This window comes from Pteropus medius, unplaced genomic scaffold, assembly GCF_902729225.1.
Source record: "Pteropus medius unplaced genomic scaffold, Ma_sr-lr_union100, whole genome shotgun sequence".
NCBI lineage: Eukaryota > Metazoa > Chordata > Mammalia > Chiroptera > Pteropodidae > Pteropus > Pteropus medius.
The window spans coordinates 84519-101803 of record NW_024342474.1 but is presented as its reverse complement, the minus strand read 5'-3'; the positions used below and the strand labels follow the sequence as shown (position 1 = coordinate 101803).

At 35.8% G+C, this 17285-nt stretch overlaps 1 protein-coding gene and 1 pseudogene across 1 annotated transcript; one reads left to right on the top strand and one right to left on the bottom strand.

The window, feature by feature from the left end:
• Positions 1–10455: 10455 nt before the first annotated feature.
• LOC120604841 (olfactory receptor 6C2-like) lies at positions 10456–11394 on the top strand. The gene has a single exon (XM_039865580.1). The coding sequence runs from the start codon at positions 10456–10458 to the stop codon at positions 11392–11394; it is 939 nt and encodes a 312-aa protein (XP_039721514.1).
• Positions 11395–15575: 4181 nt separating this feature from the next.
• Positions 15576–15694, bottom strand: LOC120605198 (uncharacterized; annotated as a pseudogene).
• Positions 15695–17285: the final 1591 nt, after the last annotated feature.

Here is a 17285-nt window from a genome sequence, read left to right as displayed (position 1 = left end):
TGTTTTTGTTTTCAATTTCATTTATTTGTGCTCTAATTTTGATGATTTCTTTCCTTCTGCTGACTTTAGGCTTCATTTGTTCTTCCTTTCCTAGTTTTTTAAGATGAAGCATTAGGTTGTTTATTTGGGCTCGTTCTTATTTTCAGAGGTAGGCCTGTAATGATATGAACTTTCCTCTCATGACCACTTTTTCTGTGTCCCAAAAGTTTTGATATGTTGTGCTATCATTATCATTCGTTTCTATGTATCTCTGTATCTCTTTTTATTTCTTCTCTGACCCAGTTATTCTTCCGTAGCATGTGGTTTAATCTCCATGTATTTGTGGTTCTTCCTGCTTTCTCTTTGCAGTTGATCTCTAGTCTCAAAACATTATAATCAGAGAATATGGTTGGTATGATTTCAACCCTCCTATATTTGTTGAGGCTATCTCTGTGTCCCAGTATGTGGTCGATTTTTAAGAATGTTCCATGTGCACTAGAGAAGAATGTATAAACAGTTGTTTTGGGATGGAAGGCTCTGTAAATGTCAATTATATCCAATTGGTCTAATATGTCATTTAAAGATGTTATTTCCTTATTGATCTGTTTGGATGATCTGTCCATATCCAACAGTGGGGTATTTAGGTTCCCTACTATGATAGTGTTTTGGTCTGTTTTTGCTTCAGTTTCGTTAGTAATTGCTTTGCATATTTTGGGGTTCCCTGATTGGTAGCATAGATACTAATAAGTGTTATGTCTTCTTGGTGCATGATTCCATTATCATTATAAAGTGTCCCTCAATATCTTTCTCTACCTTTTTTATTTTGAAATCTATTTCATCTGATATTAGCACCGCTACTCCCTCTTTTTTCTGAATGCCATTTGCTTGAAATATCATTTTCCACCCTTTCTTTTTGAGACTATAATTGTTTTTGGAGCTGAGATGTGTCTTCTGGAGGCAGCATATGGTTGGGTTTTGTTTCTTGATCCATTCTGCAACTCTGTGCCTTTTTATTAGTGAGTTCAGTCCATTTACATTTAGGGTGATTATTGAAATATGAGGTTTTCTTATAGCCATTTTATCTTTTGCTTTCTAGTAGCTCTGTGTTTTCATTGCTTCTTCGTCTTTGTGTTTCTGTTTTCTTTGTTTTTGTTAGCTTTTGTGTGCTTTGCTCTGGTTCTTTTTGTTTTATGTTATATACTTCAGTTCTGAATCTCTGGTGTGTGGTTACCATTATGAATATGAAAATGACAGTTATATGTATATACAGTCGTCCATTTTCTCCTGAGCGTGCCTTATCTTCATTTCCTTTTGCGAATTTGGATCTTTGAATCCCCTCCTTTTCAGTCATTGTTATCTCAATTTTTCCCTATGTATGCTGAACATTCAATACTATCTTGTTATAACAATTCTCTTATTATTTAGGTTTATAATGCCCTGTTCTTAGTAAGAGTTACACTCTTCTACTTCTATTTGTCTGGTAGTCACTTTACTCCTAATTATATATACATTTTTGTCATTTTGTTTTAGGTGAGCTGACCCCTTTCAGTACTTCCTATAGTGCAGGACTCGTAGTGGAGAAGTCCCTCCATTTTTTGTATGTCTGGAAAGGTCTTAATTTCTTCTTCATATCTAAAGGAGAGCTTAGTTGGATACATTATTCTAGGCTGGAAGTTCCTTTCACTTAATAGTTTAAACATTTGATTCCATTCCTTTCTGGCTTGTAAGGTTTGTGCTGAGAAGACCGATGATAATCTAATGGGATTTCTTTTATAAGTTAACATTTTCTTCTCCCAGCCTGCCCTAAGAATTCTGTTTTTGTCATTGATTTTTGGTAATTTTAATACAATATGTCTTGGTGAAGGCCTTTTTGGGTTGAGATCGTTGGGTGTTCTGTTGACTTCTTGAATTCCAAGCTCCAGCTCATTCCTTAGATTTGGGAAATTCTCATCCATTATTTCTCTGAAAATGCTTTCTAGTCCCTCTTTCTTTTCCTTTCTTTGATAATACCCATTATTCTTGTGTTTCCTCTGCTAGTTCTTGAATTTCTCTTTCATTATTTTTCATTTTTCGCTTTCTCTCCTCTTCCTTCTGATTTATTTCTAGATTTCTGTCTTCAATATCACTGATTCTTTCCTCCATTTGGTCGACTCTATTTCCCAAGCTTGCTATTTCATTTTTCAACTCTTGTGGTATGTTTTTTTAATCTCCAGATCTATTCTGTTCTTTTTGATGGTTTCGATCTCTTTGCCCTGTCATCTAGATGTTTTTTCAGTTCTTAAAATTGTTGATATGACTCATTTTGGAATTCACTGAGTTTTTTCAGAAGTATCTTCCTGAATTCTCTGTCATTTAAATTGCCTGTTTTATGTCTGTAAGCTAATTTTCTGGAGATTTTTCTCTTTCTTTCTGAGATGCCTTGTCACTATGGTTGTTCATGGTGTTTAAAGGACTATTTCTCCACCTGGGCATTAATGGAAATGTATTCTGCTTTTTTTCCAGAAAGAAGATTTATTATGTAAATCTTCTCTATTTTGCCTACTACAAAGAAGGCATTTTCTTTTGGTTTCCAATAGATGACGTCTAAGGCTCTTGGATCCCTGCTTTATATAAAGCCTTAAAAATGCCTTTTTATTTTCTGATAGATATTAATCAGGCTCACTACCCTCAGTTTCAGTCCCTGTCAGTGTTAGCAACAATTTTGGTAACGTTTGCTCAGATTCCCCTGGTGCTCCGCAGTGTTCAGTCTCGGAGGGCATGGGGGGAGGGGCCCTCTGTGTTGGGAGTTGGGGGCTGCGGCTGAGCCTCTCTTTTGCAACTGTGGCTGGTAAAAATGAACTGTTTTTTTTCTGCCTTTCTGCTTCCCTGCCTTCTGCCCTTATGACTGAGTCCTTCCCCTGGCCGTGGGGAGCTCACAGCTTTCCCAGGCAGGGCTATTTAGGCAACTCGTCACTCCTTCTCCTTTCCGCCTCCTCCTACAGGGAGCTCCGGTGGCTGCGAGAGGAAGCGTCTTTATTTCTCCCAGTCCGCAGCCTGATACCCGGGTTTCTGACCTATGGTAGCTCTTACGCACAGATCCCATGTTTGGATGTGCTGGTGTGCCGTTTGAGTGCTTTTTGTTGAGTTTTAGATGTTCAGCTTGTTGTTGTTTCAAGGTGAGAGATCTGGGGACATCTCTCACTTTGCCATGTTTCCGAAGATCTAGATATATATACATATTTTTGTCTGGTAATTTTTTTCTTTCAATAGTTAGAATGTTTGATATCACTTTCTCCTAGCTTGTAGATTTTTCTGCTGAAAAGTGCGATGATAATCTAAAGGTTTTCCTTTTTACATTGCTGTCTTCATTCTCCTGGCTGCCTTGATAATTCTTTCTTTATTAATTTGTCAGTTTTAATATAATGTATCTTGGGGAAGGTCTTTCGGGTTCAGATAATTAGGTGTTCTGTTTGCTTCTTGGATTTGAGATTAAATTCTTTCCATAGGTTTGGGAGGTTCTCATCTACTATTTGTTTCAGTAGGTTCTCTGTTCCCTTCTCCTTCTCCTCTCCTTCAGGTATACCCATTATTTTTATATTGTTCTTTCTGTTGGAGTCAGATATTTTGTGAGGAGCTTTTTGATTTTTTTTTTTCACTCTCAAGTCTCTTTCTTCTTCCATATGGCTCATTCCAGATTTCTATCTTCAATATCATTAATTCTTTCCTTCATCTGGTCAGCTCTAGTCTCTAAGTTCACCGGTTCATTCTTCATCCTTTTAATTGAGTTCTTCAGCTCCAGAAGTTCCACGTGGTTCTTTTTCAGAGTTTCAGTCTCTTTGGTAAAGTATTCCAGTTGTTCATTGATTTTATTACTGAGTTCATTGATTTTCCTATCTGAGTTTTCTTGCATCTCATTGAGTTTTTAAAGAAGTGCAATTTTGAATTCTCTGTCATTTAAATTGCATATTTCTGTATCCCTAAGTTAATTTTTTGTAGGTTTTTAATTTTCTTTCTGAGCTGCCTTATCATTTTGGTTGTTCACAGTATTTGATGGATCATTGTTCTGCCTAGGCATTGATGGGAATAATCTTTGCTTTTTTAAAAAAATTATTATTATTTAGGGTAATCCTTCTTTAGCAGGTTGATAAGAAGAGGTTTTTCTTTTGCTTTTAAGTAGGTGGCACATAAGCCTCCTGCACAGCCCAGGCCTCCTGGATCACTGCTGTGTGGCAAAATAATGCCCTTTATTCCCTAGGTATGTGTGTGTTTCCTCTGTGACCAGATTGCCTTGATCTCAGGGCTTCACTCTCGAAAATAATGTGGTGGGTGATGGGGTCCTCAAATCCTGAGGATCCCCTAAAATCCCTGTGCTGCCCTAGCAGCCAGATGCAGTGTTGTGCTGCCTGTAGTACCCCAGGTGCCTCATCTAGGATCATCCTGAATGGGTGGGGTCAGGTGGGTTGGGAGAGGCCACTGTTGTGCCTGTGGCTTTGTTCTCTCCCAGTAATAGCAGAAACCAGGCCTCAGCTCACTTCTATATTTTCACTCCTGTCACTGGAACCAGCCACGGTGTGTGTCTTCTCAGTTCCTGAGGTTGGAGACTTCCTGCTCTGTAAACTGACACTTGCTGCTGCAGTTTGCCTTGGAGCCCACTGCTAGCACTGTGAGGGTAGGGAGGGTGGCCAGGATCCGTGACTTTGTTTCCTAGGACACAGTTGTTGCAGTTTTATATTCCGTCTCTGCCCTGGTCTCTCCCTTGATCACTGGGTTCCACTCTAGTATATGCTGATCACTCGGACAGGAATGCTCAGGGCTACAGAGAGTGCATACTGCAACTTGATTTATCCCCTCTTCCTAAGTCCAGTAGGGAGCTCCAGGCTCTTTCCCAGCACCGGTCTCTGCTCCTCTCCTTTTTCTCCTCCCTTGGTTGCCCAATTTGCCCACCTTTAGATTCTCCATGTGCAGATCTCTTAGACATATTTGTGTGCTAGGCTGTTTAGTTAGTTCTAATTTCAAGGGGAGAGATCAAGGGAACCCCACAAGCTGCTATGCTTCTGATGTCACCTCTTCATCCTATATTTTAACATGTACTTTTTTATTGTGGTAAAGTATACATCAAGACAAACCAGTCTCTTTTAAATGATTCTGATGCTTTCTCTTTTTAATTGACCAAAGAAACATTTCCCTTTTTAAAAATTAAATTTATTGTGGTGTTATTGGTTAATAAAATTCAGATCTGTAAGAATGGCTATTATCAACAAGACAAGTAACAACAAGTGTTGGAGGGTTTATGGGGATAAAGGAACTCTCATACACTGCTGGTGGAAATGTAAATTGGTACAGCCAATATGAAAAACAGTATGAATGTTCCTCAAAAAATTAAGAAGTAAATTAGCACTTGACCCAGCAATCCCTCTTTTGGGTATCTATCCTACAAAATTAAGAATATGTATTCATAAAAATATATGTATCCTGATATTTTGTTCACCGTATCATTACTCACAGTGGCCAAGACATGGAAATAACCAGAGTGTGCTTCAATAGATGATCAGATAAAGAAGATATGATACAGATGTACAATAAAATATTACTTAGCCATCAGAAAAGATGAAATACTGCCATTTGTGACAACAAGGATGGATCTTGAGATTACCATGCTAAGCAAAATAAGTCAGACAGAAAAAGTTGAGAACTATATGATTTCACTCATATTTGGGATATAAAACTGAAAGCAACAAATAAACAAGACAAACAGAGACTCATGGACACGGACAACGGTTTAGTGGTTACCAGAAGGAAAGGGAGGTAGGTAAGGATAAAAGGAGTCAATTATATGGTGACGAAAGGAAATTTAACTTTGGGTGGTGAACAGGCAATGCAATGCGCACATGATGTATTATTGAATTGTATACTTGAAATCTATGTAATTTTATTAACAAATATTATCCCAATAAATGTAATAAAAAATAAGAATAAAAAAAGAAAGAAAAAAAATATTGGACGACACCCTAGCATTTTGAAAATGTAAGGAAAACATGAGTTTATTGTTTTCACAATTTTATTTTTTCTGCAACTGATGCTATTATGATTGCAATTCATTTCTCTGTGGGCACTGTTCCACAAGTGATGGCTAGTTTTTTTCATGTTTTCATTTTTTTTGGTCAAAGTTAATTTCACCGTAGGTTCATTAGTGGTTTGAATAGGATCCCCAAAGACATTTTTGTTTGTTTATTCAGCTGTTCTCTGACCATTTAAGCAGATAAAACAACAAAGCACATGCCATTTCTATTCATGAAAATTTACACAGCAACTCATTTCTTTGAACAGAGGGATCAGACCTTATTTACTTCCACAGCCAGAGAGTGCTGCTAGCATTTATTTGTCATTCTTTGTTCATTCTTTCAGTCACAGAATTCAAGGAAATATTATTTAATAGTTTATTGAGAGAAAGCAACTCATCAGATTTTATTTTAGACTTTGCGATGGCAAGAGCAGAAGATGCTATTTTCTATGCCACTGCATAGTACCTTGCATTTGCAGGCACTCTTACCTGGAAGAGCATGTAAGGCTTAACAATAGGGCAAAGTTAACACAAAGTTATAGCCACTAGCACTCTGTGTTCTCAGACACAAAAAGAAACTTTAGGTTACATTTCCCAAAACATGATGAGGATCTACCAGAAAGTAAGTATGAAATGTTTGTCAATCATGGGCTTAAAAGTTTAGGAACTGGAACTGTGGAAGTTGTGTAAAAGCTATCATTCCCAGATAAAGGATAAAGGCAGTGAGTTCACATCTTTCTGCTAGAAAATCTGAGTCCATGAAGTACCTTCATGTTCAGAGAAAATTTGAAAAAAGTAACCTGTGAGCTGCTACTTTGTTCTTCATAATAATAATGATAATGATAATGAATCCGAATGCGACTCTTGAGCAGTGCTCTTGGAAGTGATCAGAATGAAGGATTACACTAGCTATGTTCTCACCTGCAGAGTGTAGTCAATGCCATGGTATAATGAGGGGGGCTAAAAAAGGAATTAAAAAGTATTTCTCACTTCTCCATTGACTCTTAAAACATGATGATTAAAAATAACTTCAAGGGAGGCAAACACCCATTGAAAACCCTGTTAAATGGTTATTTATCTCATTTTGAACATTTGCAGTCCATCCCTTGGACTGTCTCAGTCCTGAAAGAATCCATAACAACTTAAGTTATGTTAATTAGGATAGACTACAAAGATTTGGAGCTTCTGATGTTAATTGTTCTTTTACTGATACATTCAAATAACTCAGAAAAAATGTGAAATATGTACATGTTTATTATTCATTTGAAACATTATAAGACCAGCAAAATATAATGATGATGAATTTGTACTGAAATGACCACTAGAATAAAGTGATGTACCTCATTTATAAGAAAAATATCAATGAAACGATAATCAGGATTATCTTATCCGTAAAAAATATTAAAAACCACACCTAAAATAATAACACCCAAATCCTCAAAGCTTTGGGAATCAGAGATTCTCGCTTTCAAATGGTGTGAGTACACAGTGGGACGCATTTTTAAAAGACTAGTTTAGCAATAAGTATGGGAAACGCTTTATTCAATATTTCTTGTTTGATTAGTTCTTAAATATGAGATTAATCTAGTGAAGACAAAAAGATTTACATACAAGAATATCTATTAAGAGATTATTATATAATAAATGGAAACAAACTCAATGTTTATTATTAGAACTATTAACTTTATAATTTTCTTTCTTACATTATAGGATATGATGAGCAACTCAAATTGTGTGTTTGAAGAATATTTAATGACATGGGGAAAATACATCATAAGTGCTTTAAAAAGAATTGAATGAATAAAGTGAGGTTAAATGAGGAAAACATCAAATGTTATTTACAATATAACATATAGTTTATAAAATATAAATAACTGCATTACATAATTATATAGGTACAAACAGGTAGAAATAACTATAATAAGATATTAATAAGCATGGGCTGAGTGTAATGTGATCATGGGAGATTTTTCTTATGCTTTTCTATTGGTTCTCAATGAATGTAATAAATGAATATGAACACATTTGATCAAGAGGATTAAAGTAATATTATCTTTAAAGAATGAATGTAATAAATGAATATGAACACATTTGATCAAGAGGATTAAAGTAATATTATCTTTAAAGATAAAAATAATAATAAAGATAAAGATAAAGATAATAAAAATTATCTTTGAGCACAGTAAGTGAATAGTCATGGTCTAAAACTCCAGTATTAATTTTTTGTGTTAAATATTTGACTTGTAAAGTAATCATTCAAACATTGATATGATTTACTTATAAATCTCAACCCAGTCACTTCCTCTGAACTGAGGACACAAAATTATATGTTTTTATGGTATGTGATGGTACACCATCCAGGGATATTAACTGGTGCTCAGTGTGTTGGCCAGCATGGAGACATAGGTTATGCAGATAAAAGTTGCTGAAGAAAAGAACATTAGAGGTGCTAAATGGAAAGCTGTGTGGCTCTCTGGAAACCCTCGCATTTTAATCTAGAAGAACTATCTCTGCATGGGCTTGCATTATTTAAAGGTTGCTGACATTAGGCAAACATTTTATCCCATAAGCCTTGGTGTGCAGCCTCCCATATGAAGGTGTTTATGAACCCTGTACACTGTGCCAATTCTCCTCAATAGATAAGAAATGAAGCCTTCCCTAAGAACAGAGGGAAACAGCGCTTAAGGCATTTGGTGGGAAATATGTTAATGCATCACATACAAATCATTCATATTACAAAATGATTGGTGTCTCATGGGGTGATTTCATTTGAGTCATTTATTGAAGAAACCCAAATGCCCCGAAGATACTGTTTACATTGAGAAAACATTTGAAAAACTAACATTTTAATTAATTAGTGATTATTAGAACTGACTAAGTATGAGCAATTGCCCCAAATCCTAACATTACAGCTTTCCTGGAAATGATTAAGTTTTGGATTTCATTTTGGATTTCATTTGACCTGGTCAAATGCCAGCTCTGACACTTCTTAAAGTGTCATCACTGGGAAGGGTGAGTGAATAGGTAGGAAATGTGAGAAATGAAAAAGTATCATAGGTCTTATTGGAACAAGGTGAAAGGAATTCTTTGACTTGATCTTCAAATAAGCAACACTCGAAGACAGTTTTGTAGGGAAGCTCATGAGGATGTATTGTGCTTTTCTAGCTTTTAAAAATATTATTCCTAATAGCCAAAATGTATTTATTCTCTGTGTAGTATTTAATTTTTATTAAATATTAACACCTGATAATAACTGCTTTTTAAAGGAATAAGCACAAAGTCTACCTACCCTTGGGCCAGAGTGCTGAAAAGCAAAAATCTGTCCAAAGAAATGGTAGGGGCAGCAATGATTAGTGACAGATCCAAGGGTAAAGTGAATCTTCAGAGAAAATAATATGGCAAAGACGTAAGAGTTTTCTCCAAGTGGTATTCTCCTTTATCTACCCATCTCGCAAGATATAGACTTTCTGATATTAAGGGAGCAGGCAACTAGCCTCAGAACTCATTTGGGAGCTGAAATATCTATGCATAAACTACAGAACCCCACTAAGGGTAAAAGAAGCCTAGGGACAGGATAGTGTTCTGAGAAAGACCATCAGAACATCTCACCTGTCAGTATTCTGGGAAGACTTGGGATGGGCGGGACAGTAGACAACAGATGGATGTTGAAACAAGAATTCGGGAAAGATAACAAAAGAGAGGCTGTTCATGCTGATACACGAGAGGTACCCAGACTAGAGGATTTCAGCAAATTATCATAAAAGGGGAGCAAAGAAGAAATTTTGGAGGAGTATGGAACTCAGGAGAATTCATGGGAACTCTGATATACTCCTCCCAGGTTGCCCAAACAGTAAAGGCTTCTCTAGGATGTGGGGGAGATCGAGGAATTGTTTGAAGGGAACAAGTGTTGCAAAGCATGGAAATAATACAACTGAGCCACTGGTAGTATTAAAATACCATAGAGTATGAGAATGCTTTGCCGATACGCTGCAGTGACAGATGGGGAAATCAATTTGTGTACAGATTTTTCCTCTTTACCAACATTAATGGATCTCCTACTCTACGCCAAGGACTGGGGATACCACAATGGCTGCCATGTTCTCGGGGGACCGTGAGGTTCTCAAGGCACTTTCTATCTCCTTGAAAATTGGTTCTGTGACCGAAGTGGAAAAGAAACTTCAGATGGATATTTTCCATAAGCCACATTCTGAAGACCATTCTGAAGGTAAAGCACAGTGCAGGGAAATGAAGCACGATGCAATCGCTTCTATATCAGATTGTTGACAATCAAATAAAAGCTAAAACATGTGCTTCTCCTGGTTTGCTTAGCTACTTTTCTCTGTACAGCATATTGAAATATCATTTTTGCATTCTATTCCTCAGATTCAAAGTCTATGATTTAGTAATACAGACTCATTATATATCTGAAGACAGTGATGAAAAACCATTCTGCAATAACAACATTCATCCTGCTAGGATTAACAGATGACCCACACCTGCAGGTTTTTCTTTTAGTATTTCTGTTTCTCACCTACATTTTTACTGTTGCTGGAAATCTAATCATTATTCTCCTCACTCTGGTGGACTCTCACCTTAAAACACCCATGTACTTTTTCCTTCGGAATTTCTCCATGATAGAAATAATGTTTACAACTGTCTATGTTCCTCGATTCCTGTACAGCATGACAACTGGAGACAAACTTGTTACCTATACAGCTTGTGTCAGCCAATTATTTTTTCTCATCTTCATCGGGGCAACAGATTTTTTTCTTCTAACTGCCATGTCCTATGACCGCTATGTGGCCATCTGCAAGCCCTTGCAGTACACCAGCATCATGAACGAAAGAGTATGCACCATTCTTGTCCTTTGCTGTTGGCTGATTGGGTTAATTGTTATACTTCCACTGCTTAGCCTGGGAGTTCAGCTAGATTTCTGTAGCTCCAACCTCATTGACCATTTTGGCTGTGATGCATCTCCTCTTCTGAAGATTGCATGCTCGGACACTCAATCAATAGAGCAGCTACTTTTAATCATGGCTGTGATGACTCTCATAGTCACCCTAGTTTGTGTAATCGTGTCCTACATGTACATCCTCAAGACTATTTTAAGGCTCCCTTCAGCTCAGCAAAGAAAAAAGGCTTTCTCTACCTGTTCTGCACACATGATTGTAGTTTTCATTACCTATGGAGGTTGTATCTTTATCTATATCAAGCCAGCAAAGGAAGAAGTGGCCCTTAATAAGGCGATGGCATTGCTCAATACCTCATTTGTCCCTTTAATGAATCTTTTCATTTACACTCTACGGAATAAACAAGTCAAACAAGCTTTCGTCGACTCTGTAAAAAAGATGGCATATTTTCAAAGAACTAGATAACTAAAATTGTATTTATTCAAAAGCAGATACATTAAGTATTTCATCTTTTACTATGTGTTCTAATTCAAATCTACAGTACAGAACTGCAGTTACAATCTGAGTAGCCGCAGAAATTTCTTTTCTATTACTCTTAACAACCACAGATTTATGCAATCCTTCTGGCCTTAATTCAAAGAGATCTTTCATAGTGGTTCACTTTCATAAAGGACCATGAATATTGATTTTCAGAAACTTGTAACAATAGTTCACGATCCTGTCTGAAGGATGTAACAAAGAAGGCAGTAACAAAATTTGAGTTTTACATTTGTCCATTAATTTCTTTAAATGAATAGATTTTCAGACAAAATTTATTTATCTGTGGATTCTGTTCTGGTCTAGTGTTCACTGTCTCAAGAAGAATGGGTAGTTGTAATTTGTTTCTAATCTTTTGGTAATGCAAACCATCCTGGTATTGAGTGAGATGGAACTATTTCATTACACTAATTTGTTGTTAAAGTGGAACATTTTTTTTTTGAATTTACATCTTTTATTTTTTATTATTACAGCTCTTCATTTTTTCTAGTTTTATTGAGATATAATATAGCATTGCATCAGTTCAAAGTGTACACTAAATGATTTTATATATATATATTCTGAAATTATTATAGTAAGTTTAGTTAACATCGATCACCTCACATAGTTATAATATTTTTCCTTGTGATGAGAATATTTTAAGATCTGCTTTCTAGCAACTTTCAAATAAACAATACAATATTATTAACGATAGTTACAATGTTGTACATTAAATCCTCAGAACCAATTTAGCTTATAGCTGGAAGTGTACCTTTTGACTACCTTCACATATTTCCCTCAGCCTCCACCTCTCACCTCTGGCGACTACCAATCTATTCTGTTCTTGTGCGTTTGGTTTTTTCAGATCTCACATATAAGTGATATCATAGATTATTTACCTTTCTCTTACTTATTTCACTTAGCATAATGTCCTCAAGGTCCATCCACGTTGTAAAAATGACAGGATTTCCTTCTTTTTTTATATTTTATTTTATTTTTCATTCTTTTTTTATTATGTTGACATTGGTTAACGAAATCCAGCATGTTTCAGGTGTACAATTCAACGGTAAGGCATATATATTTTGCATTTTGTGTTCACTGTCCATAGTTAGATTTCTTTCTATCACCACATATTTAACCTCTTTTACCCCATCTACCTCCCCCCTCCCACCCCACTCTCTGCTAACCACTAGTCTATAGTCCATGTCCATGAGTCTCTGTTTGTCCTGCTCATTTGTTGCTTTTAGGTTTATATCTCACATATAAGTGATACCATGTGATTTTCAATTTTTTCTGTCTGGCTTATTTCGCTTAGCATGATTATCTCGAGGTCCATCCATGTTGTCGCAAATGGCTGTATTTCATCTCTTCTTATGACTAATATTCCACTGTATATGTGTACCACAACTTCTTTAGCCAATCATGTATCGGAGGACTTTGGTTGCTTCCATGTCCTGGCCACTGTAAATAATGCTGCTATGAACATCGGTGTGCAAATATCTTTTCAGATAAGGGTTTTCAAGTCTTTGGGGTAAATATCCAGGAGAGGGATTGCTGGATCATATGGTAGATCAATTCTTAGTTTTTGAGGAACCTTCATACTGTTTTCCATAGTGGCTGTACCAATTTACAGTCCCACCAGCAGTGTCTGAGGGTTCCTTTTTCTCTGCATCCTCTCCAAAATTGTTGTTACTTGTCTTGTTGATTATAGCTATTCTAACAGATGTGAGATGGTATCTCATTGTGGTTTTGATTTGCATTTCCCTAATAGATAGTGACGTTGAGCATGTTTTCAAATATTTGTTGGCCATTTATAGGTCCTCTATGGAGAAATGTCTGTTCAAGTCCTCTGCCCAGTTTTTGATTGGATCGTTTGTTTTTCTGTTGTCATTGAGTTGTATGAGTTCTTTCTATATTTTGGATATTAGGCCCTTATCGGAGGCGTTGCTTACAAATATATTTTCCCATTCAGATGGTTGTCTCTTTACCTTGTTGACAATATCTTTTGCAGAGCAGATGCTTTTTAGCTTGACTTAGTCCCATTCATTTATTTTTGCTTTTACTTCCCTTGCTTTTGAGGTCAAATTCATAAAATCCTCTTTAAGTCCAAGGTCCTTGAGATTAGTTCCTATGTTTTCTTCTATGTCTTTTATTGTTTCAGGTCTTATATTCAGGTCCTTAATCCATTCTGAGTTAATTTTAGTATGTGGTAATAGACAACAGTCTAATTTCATTCTTTTGCAAGTGGCTTTCCAGTTTTCCCAACATCATTTATTGAAGAGGCTTTCCTTGCTCCAAGGTATGTTTTTGGCTTTTTTGTCAAAAAAAAAAAAAAGTGGAAAAAATAATTCCTTTTGCAATTGTATTTTGCAATTTAGTATTTCTGTGATGTCAGTCGTAATTTCCCCCCTTTCATTTCCACTCTTTATTTGCCTGTATAAACAAGGGTTTACTTCTGGACTCTCGATTCTGTTCCACTGGTCCATGTGTCTGTTTGGCTGCCAATACGATGCCATTTTGATTACTGTTGCTTGAAGTATAATTTGAAGTCGAGCAGAGTGATGCCTCCAGCCTTGTTCTTTTTTTCTCAGAATAGCTTTGGTAATTTGGGGTCTTTTGTGCTTCCATACAAATTTGATGATATTTTGTTCTATTTCTTTAAAAAATGCCAATGGAATTTTGATGGAGATTGCATTAAATCTGTATAATGCTTTAGATAATATGGTCATTTTAACTGTGTTGATTCTTTCAGTCCAAGAATACAGAATATCTTTCCATTTCTTTGTATCTTTTTCAATTTCTGTTAATAGGATCTTGGAGTTTTCATTATATAGGTCCTTCACATGTTTCATTAAATTTATTACCAGGTAATTTATTCCTTTTGTTGCAATTGAAAAAGGAATGATTTTTTCCACTTTTTTTTCCCTGAGACTTTATTATTGGAGTATAGGAACGCTATGGATTTTTGAACATTGATTTTGTATCCTGAGACTTTACTGTATTTGCTTATTGTTTTAGTAGTGTTCTTGTGGCGTCTTTAGGGTTTTCAAAATAGAGAATCAAGTCATCCACAAATAGTGACAGTTCGACTTCTTCATTTCCTATTTGGATGCCTTTTATATCTTTCTCTTGTCTGATAGCACTTGCTAGGACCTCCAATGTTATATTGAATAACAGTGGCAATAATGGACAGCTTTGCCTTGTTCCTGATCTAGAGGGAAGGTTTTTAGTTTTTCACCATTAACTATAATGTTGGCTGAGGGTTTGTCATATATTATGTTAAGATACTTTCCTTCTATACCGATTTGTTAAGTGTTTGGATCATAAATGAGTGCTGTATCTTGTCGAAGGCTTTTTCTGCATCTATTGATATGATCATATGATTCTTATTTTTTAATTTGTTTATGTAATGTATCGCATTAATCGATTTGCATATGTTGAACCATTCCTGTGCCTCTGAGATGAAGCCTACTTGATCGTGGTGTATAATCTTTTTAATATGTTTCTGTTTTCAGTTCGGTAGTATCTTATTTAGGATTTTTGCATCTGTGTTCATGAGACATATTGGTTTGCAGTTTTCTTTTTTTGTGTTATCTTTACCAGGTTTTAGTATCAGGGTTACATGGGCCTCATAAAATGAGTTGGGAAATATTGCCTCCTCTTCGATTTTTTGAAGGAGTTTAAGGAGAATAAATATTAAATCTTCTTTGAATGTTTGATAGAATTCACTGGTGAAGCCATCTGGTCTTGGACTTTTACTATTTGATAGTTTTTTGATGATTGTTTCAATTTCCAGTTCTTCTTGATTCAGTCTAGGAAGGTTGTATTTTTCTAAATACTGGTCCATTTCTTCTAGGTTATTAAATTTTGTGTTATATACTTTTTCATAGTATTCTTGTATGATCCTTTGTATTTCTGTGATGTCAGTCTATATTTCCCCTCTTTTATCTTGATTTTGTTTATTTGTGTCCTTTCTCTTTTTTCTTTAGTGAATCTAGCCAGAGATTTGTTAATTTTATTAAGCTTCTCAAAGAACCAGTTCTTTGTTACATTTATTTTTTCTATTGTTTTTTATTTTCAATTTTATTTATTTCTGCTCTAACTTTTTAAAAATTATTTATTATTATTTATGCATATAGCATCTGGTCTTCATAGGTGGTCTCCCATCCAAGTACTAACCAGGCTCTACCCTGCTTAGCTTCCGAGATCAAATGAGATCGGGCTTGTTCGGGGTGGCATGGCCATAGACCATGGACTGTGGCTCCACTGAGGCATAAACTCAGGAACTTCTGCATGTAAAGCAGATGTGCTAACTGCTACACTATGGAACCACGTTCTCAGATCCAATTTTGATGATTTCTTTCCTTTTGCTGACTTTAGGCTTCATTTGTTCTTCCTTTCCTAGTTTTTTAAGATGAAGCATTAGGTTGTTTATTTGAGCTCATTCTTGTTTTTAGAGGTAGGCATGTAATGATATGAACTTTCTTTTTATGACTGCATTAGCTGTGTCCCAAAAGTTTTGATAGGTTATACTATCATTATCATTCATTTCTATGTATCTCTTGATCTCTCTTTTTATTTCTTCTCTGACCCAGTTATTCTTCCGTAGCATGTGGTTTAATTTCCATGTATTTGTGGTTCTTCCTGATTTCTTTCTGCAGTTGATCTCTAATTTCAAAGCATTATGATCAGAGAATATGGTTGGTATGATTTCAACCCTCTTATATTTGTTGAGGCTCTCTCTGTGTCCTAGTATATGGTCGATTCTTGAGAATGTTCCATGTGCACTAGAGAAGAAAGTATAAGCAGCTGTTTTGGGATGGAAGGCCCTGTAAATGTCCATTATGTCCAGTTGGTCTAATGTGTCATTTAAGGGTGTTATTTCCTTATTGGTTTTCTGTTTGGATGATCTGTCCATATCTGACAGTGGGGTTTTTAGTTCCCCTAGTACAATAGTGTTTTGGTGTGTTTCTCCCTTTATTTCTGTTAGTAATTGCTTTGTATGTTTTGAGGCTCCCTGATTGGTAGCATAGATATTAAGAAGTGTTATGTCTTCTTGGTGCATGAATCACTTTATCATTATGAGGTGTCTCTCAGTATCTTTCTTTACCTTTTTTATTTTGAAATCTATTTCATCTGATATTAGTACCGCTATTTCTGCTTTCTTCCAAATGCCATTTGCTTGAAATATTATTTTCCACCTTTTCACTTTGAGTCTATATTTGTCTTTGGAGCTGAGATGTGTCTCCCGGAGGCAGCATATGGTTGAGTTTTGTTTTTTGATCCATTCTGCTACTCTGTTCCTTTTTATTGGTGAGTTCAGTCCATTTACATTTAGGGTGATTATTGAAATATGAAGTCTTCTTATAGCCATTTTATCTTTTGCTTTCTGGTAGCTCTGTGTTTCCATTGCTTCCTTGTCCTTGTGTTTATGTTTTCTTTATTTTTGTTGGTTTTTGTGGGTTTTGCCTCTGGTTCTTCTTGTTTTATGTTATATACTTCAGTTCTGAATCTCTGGTGTGTGGTTACCATTACGTATATGTAAAGGTAGTTATGTATATACAGTCCTCCTTTTTCTTCTGCATGTGCCTTATCTCAATTCCCTTTTGTGAATTAGGATCTTTGAATCCTCCTCTTTTCAGTCATTTTTGTTTCAGTTTGTCCTGATGTATGCTGAATGTTCATTACTATCTTGCTATAGCAATTCTCTTATTGTTTAAGCTTATAATTCCCTGTACTTAGTAAGAGTTGCACCCCTGTGCTTCTATTTGCCTTTACTCCTAATTATGGTTTTTTTTTTTTTTTTTGTCATTTTGTTTTAGGTGTGCTGACCCCTTTCA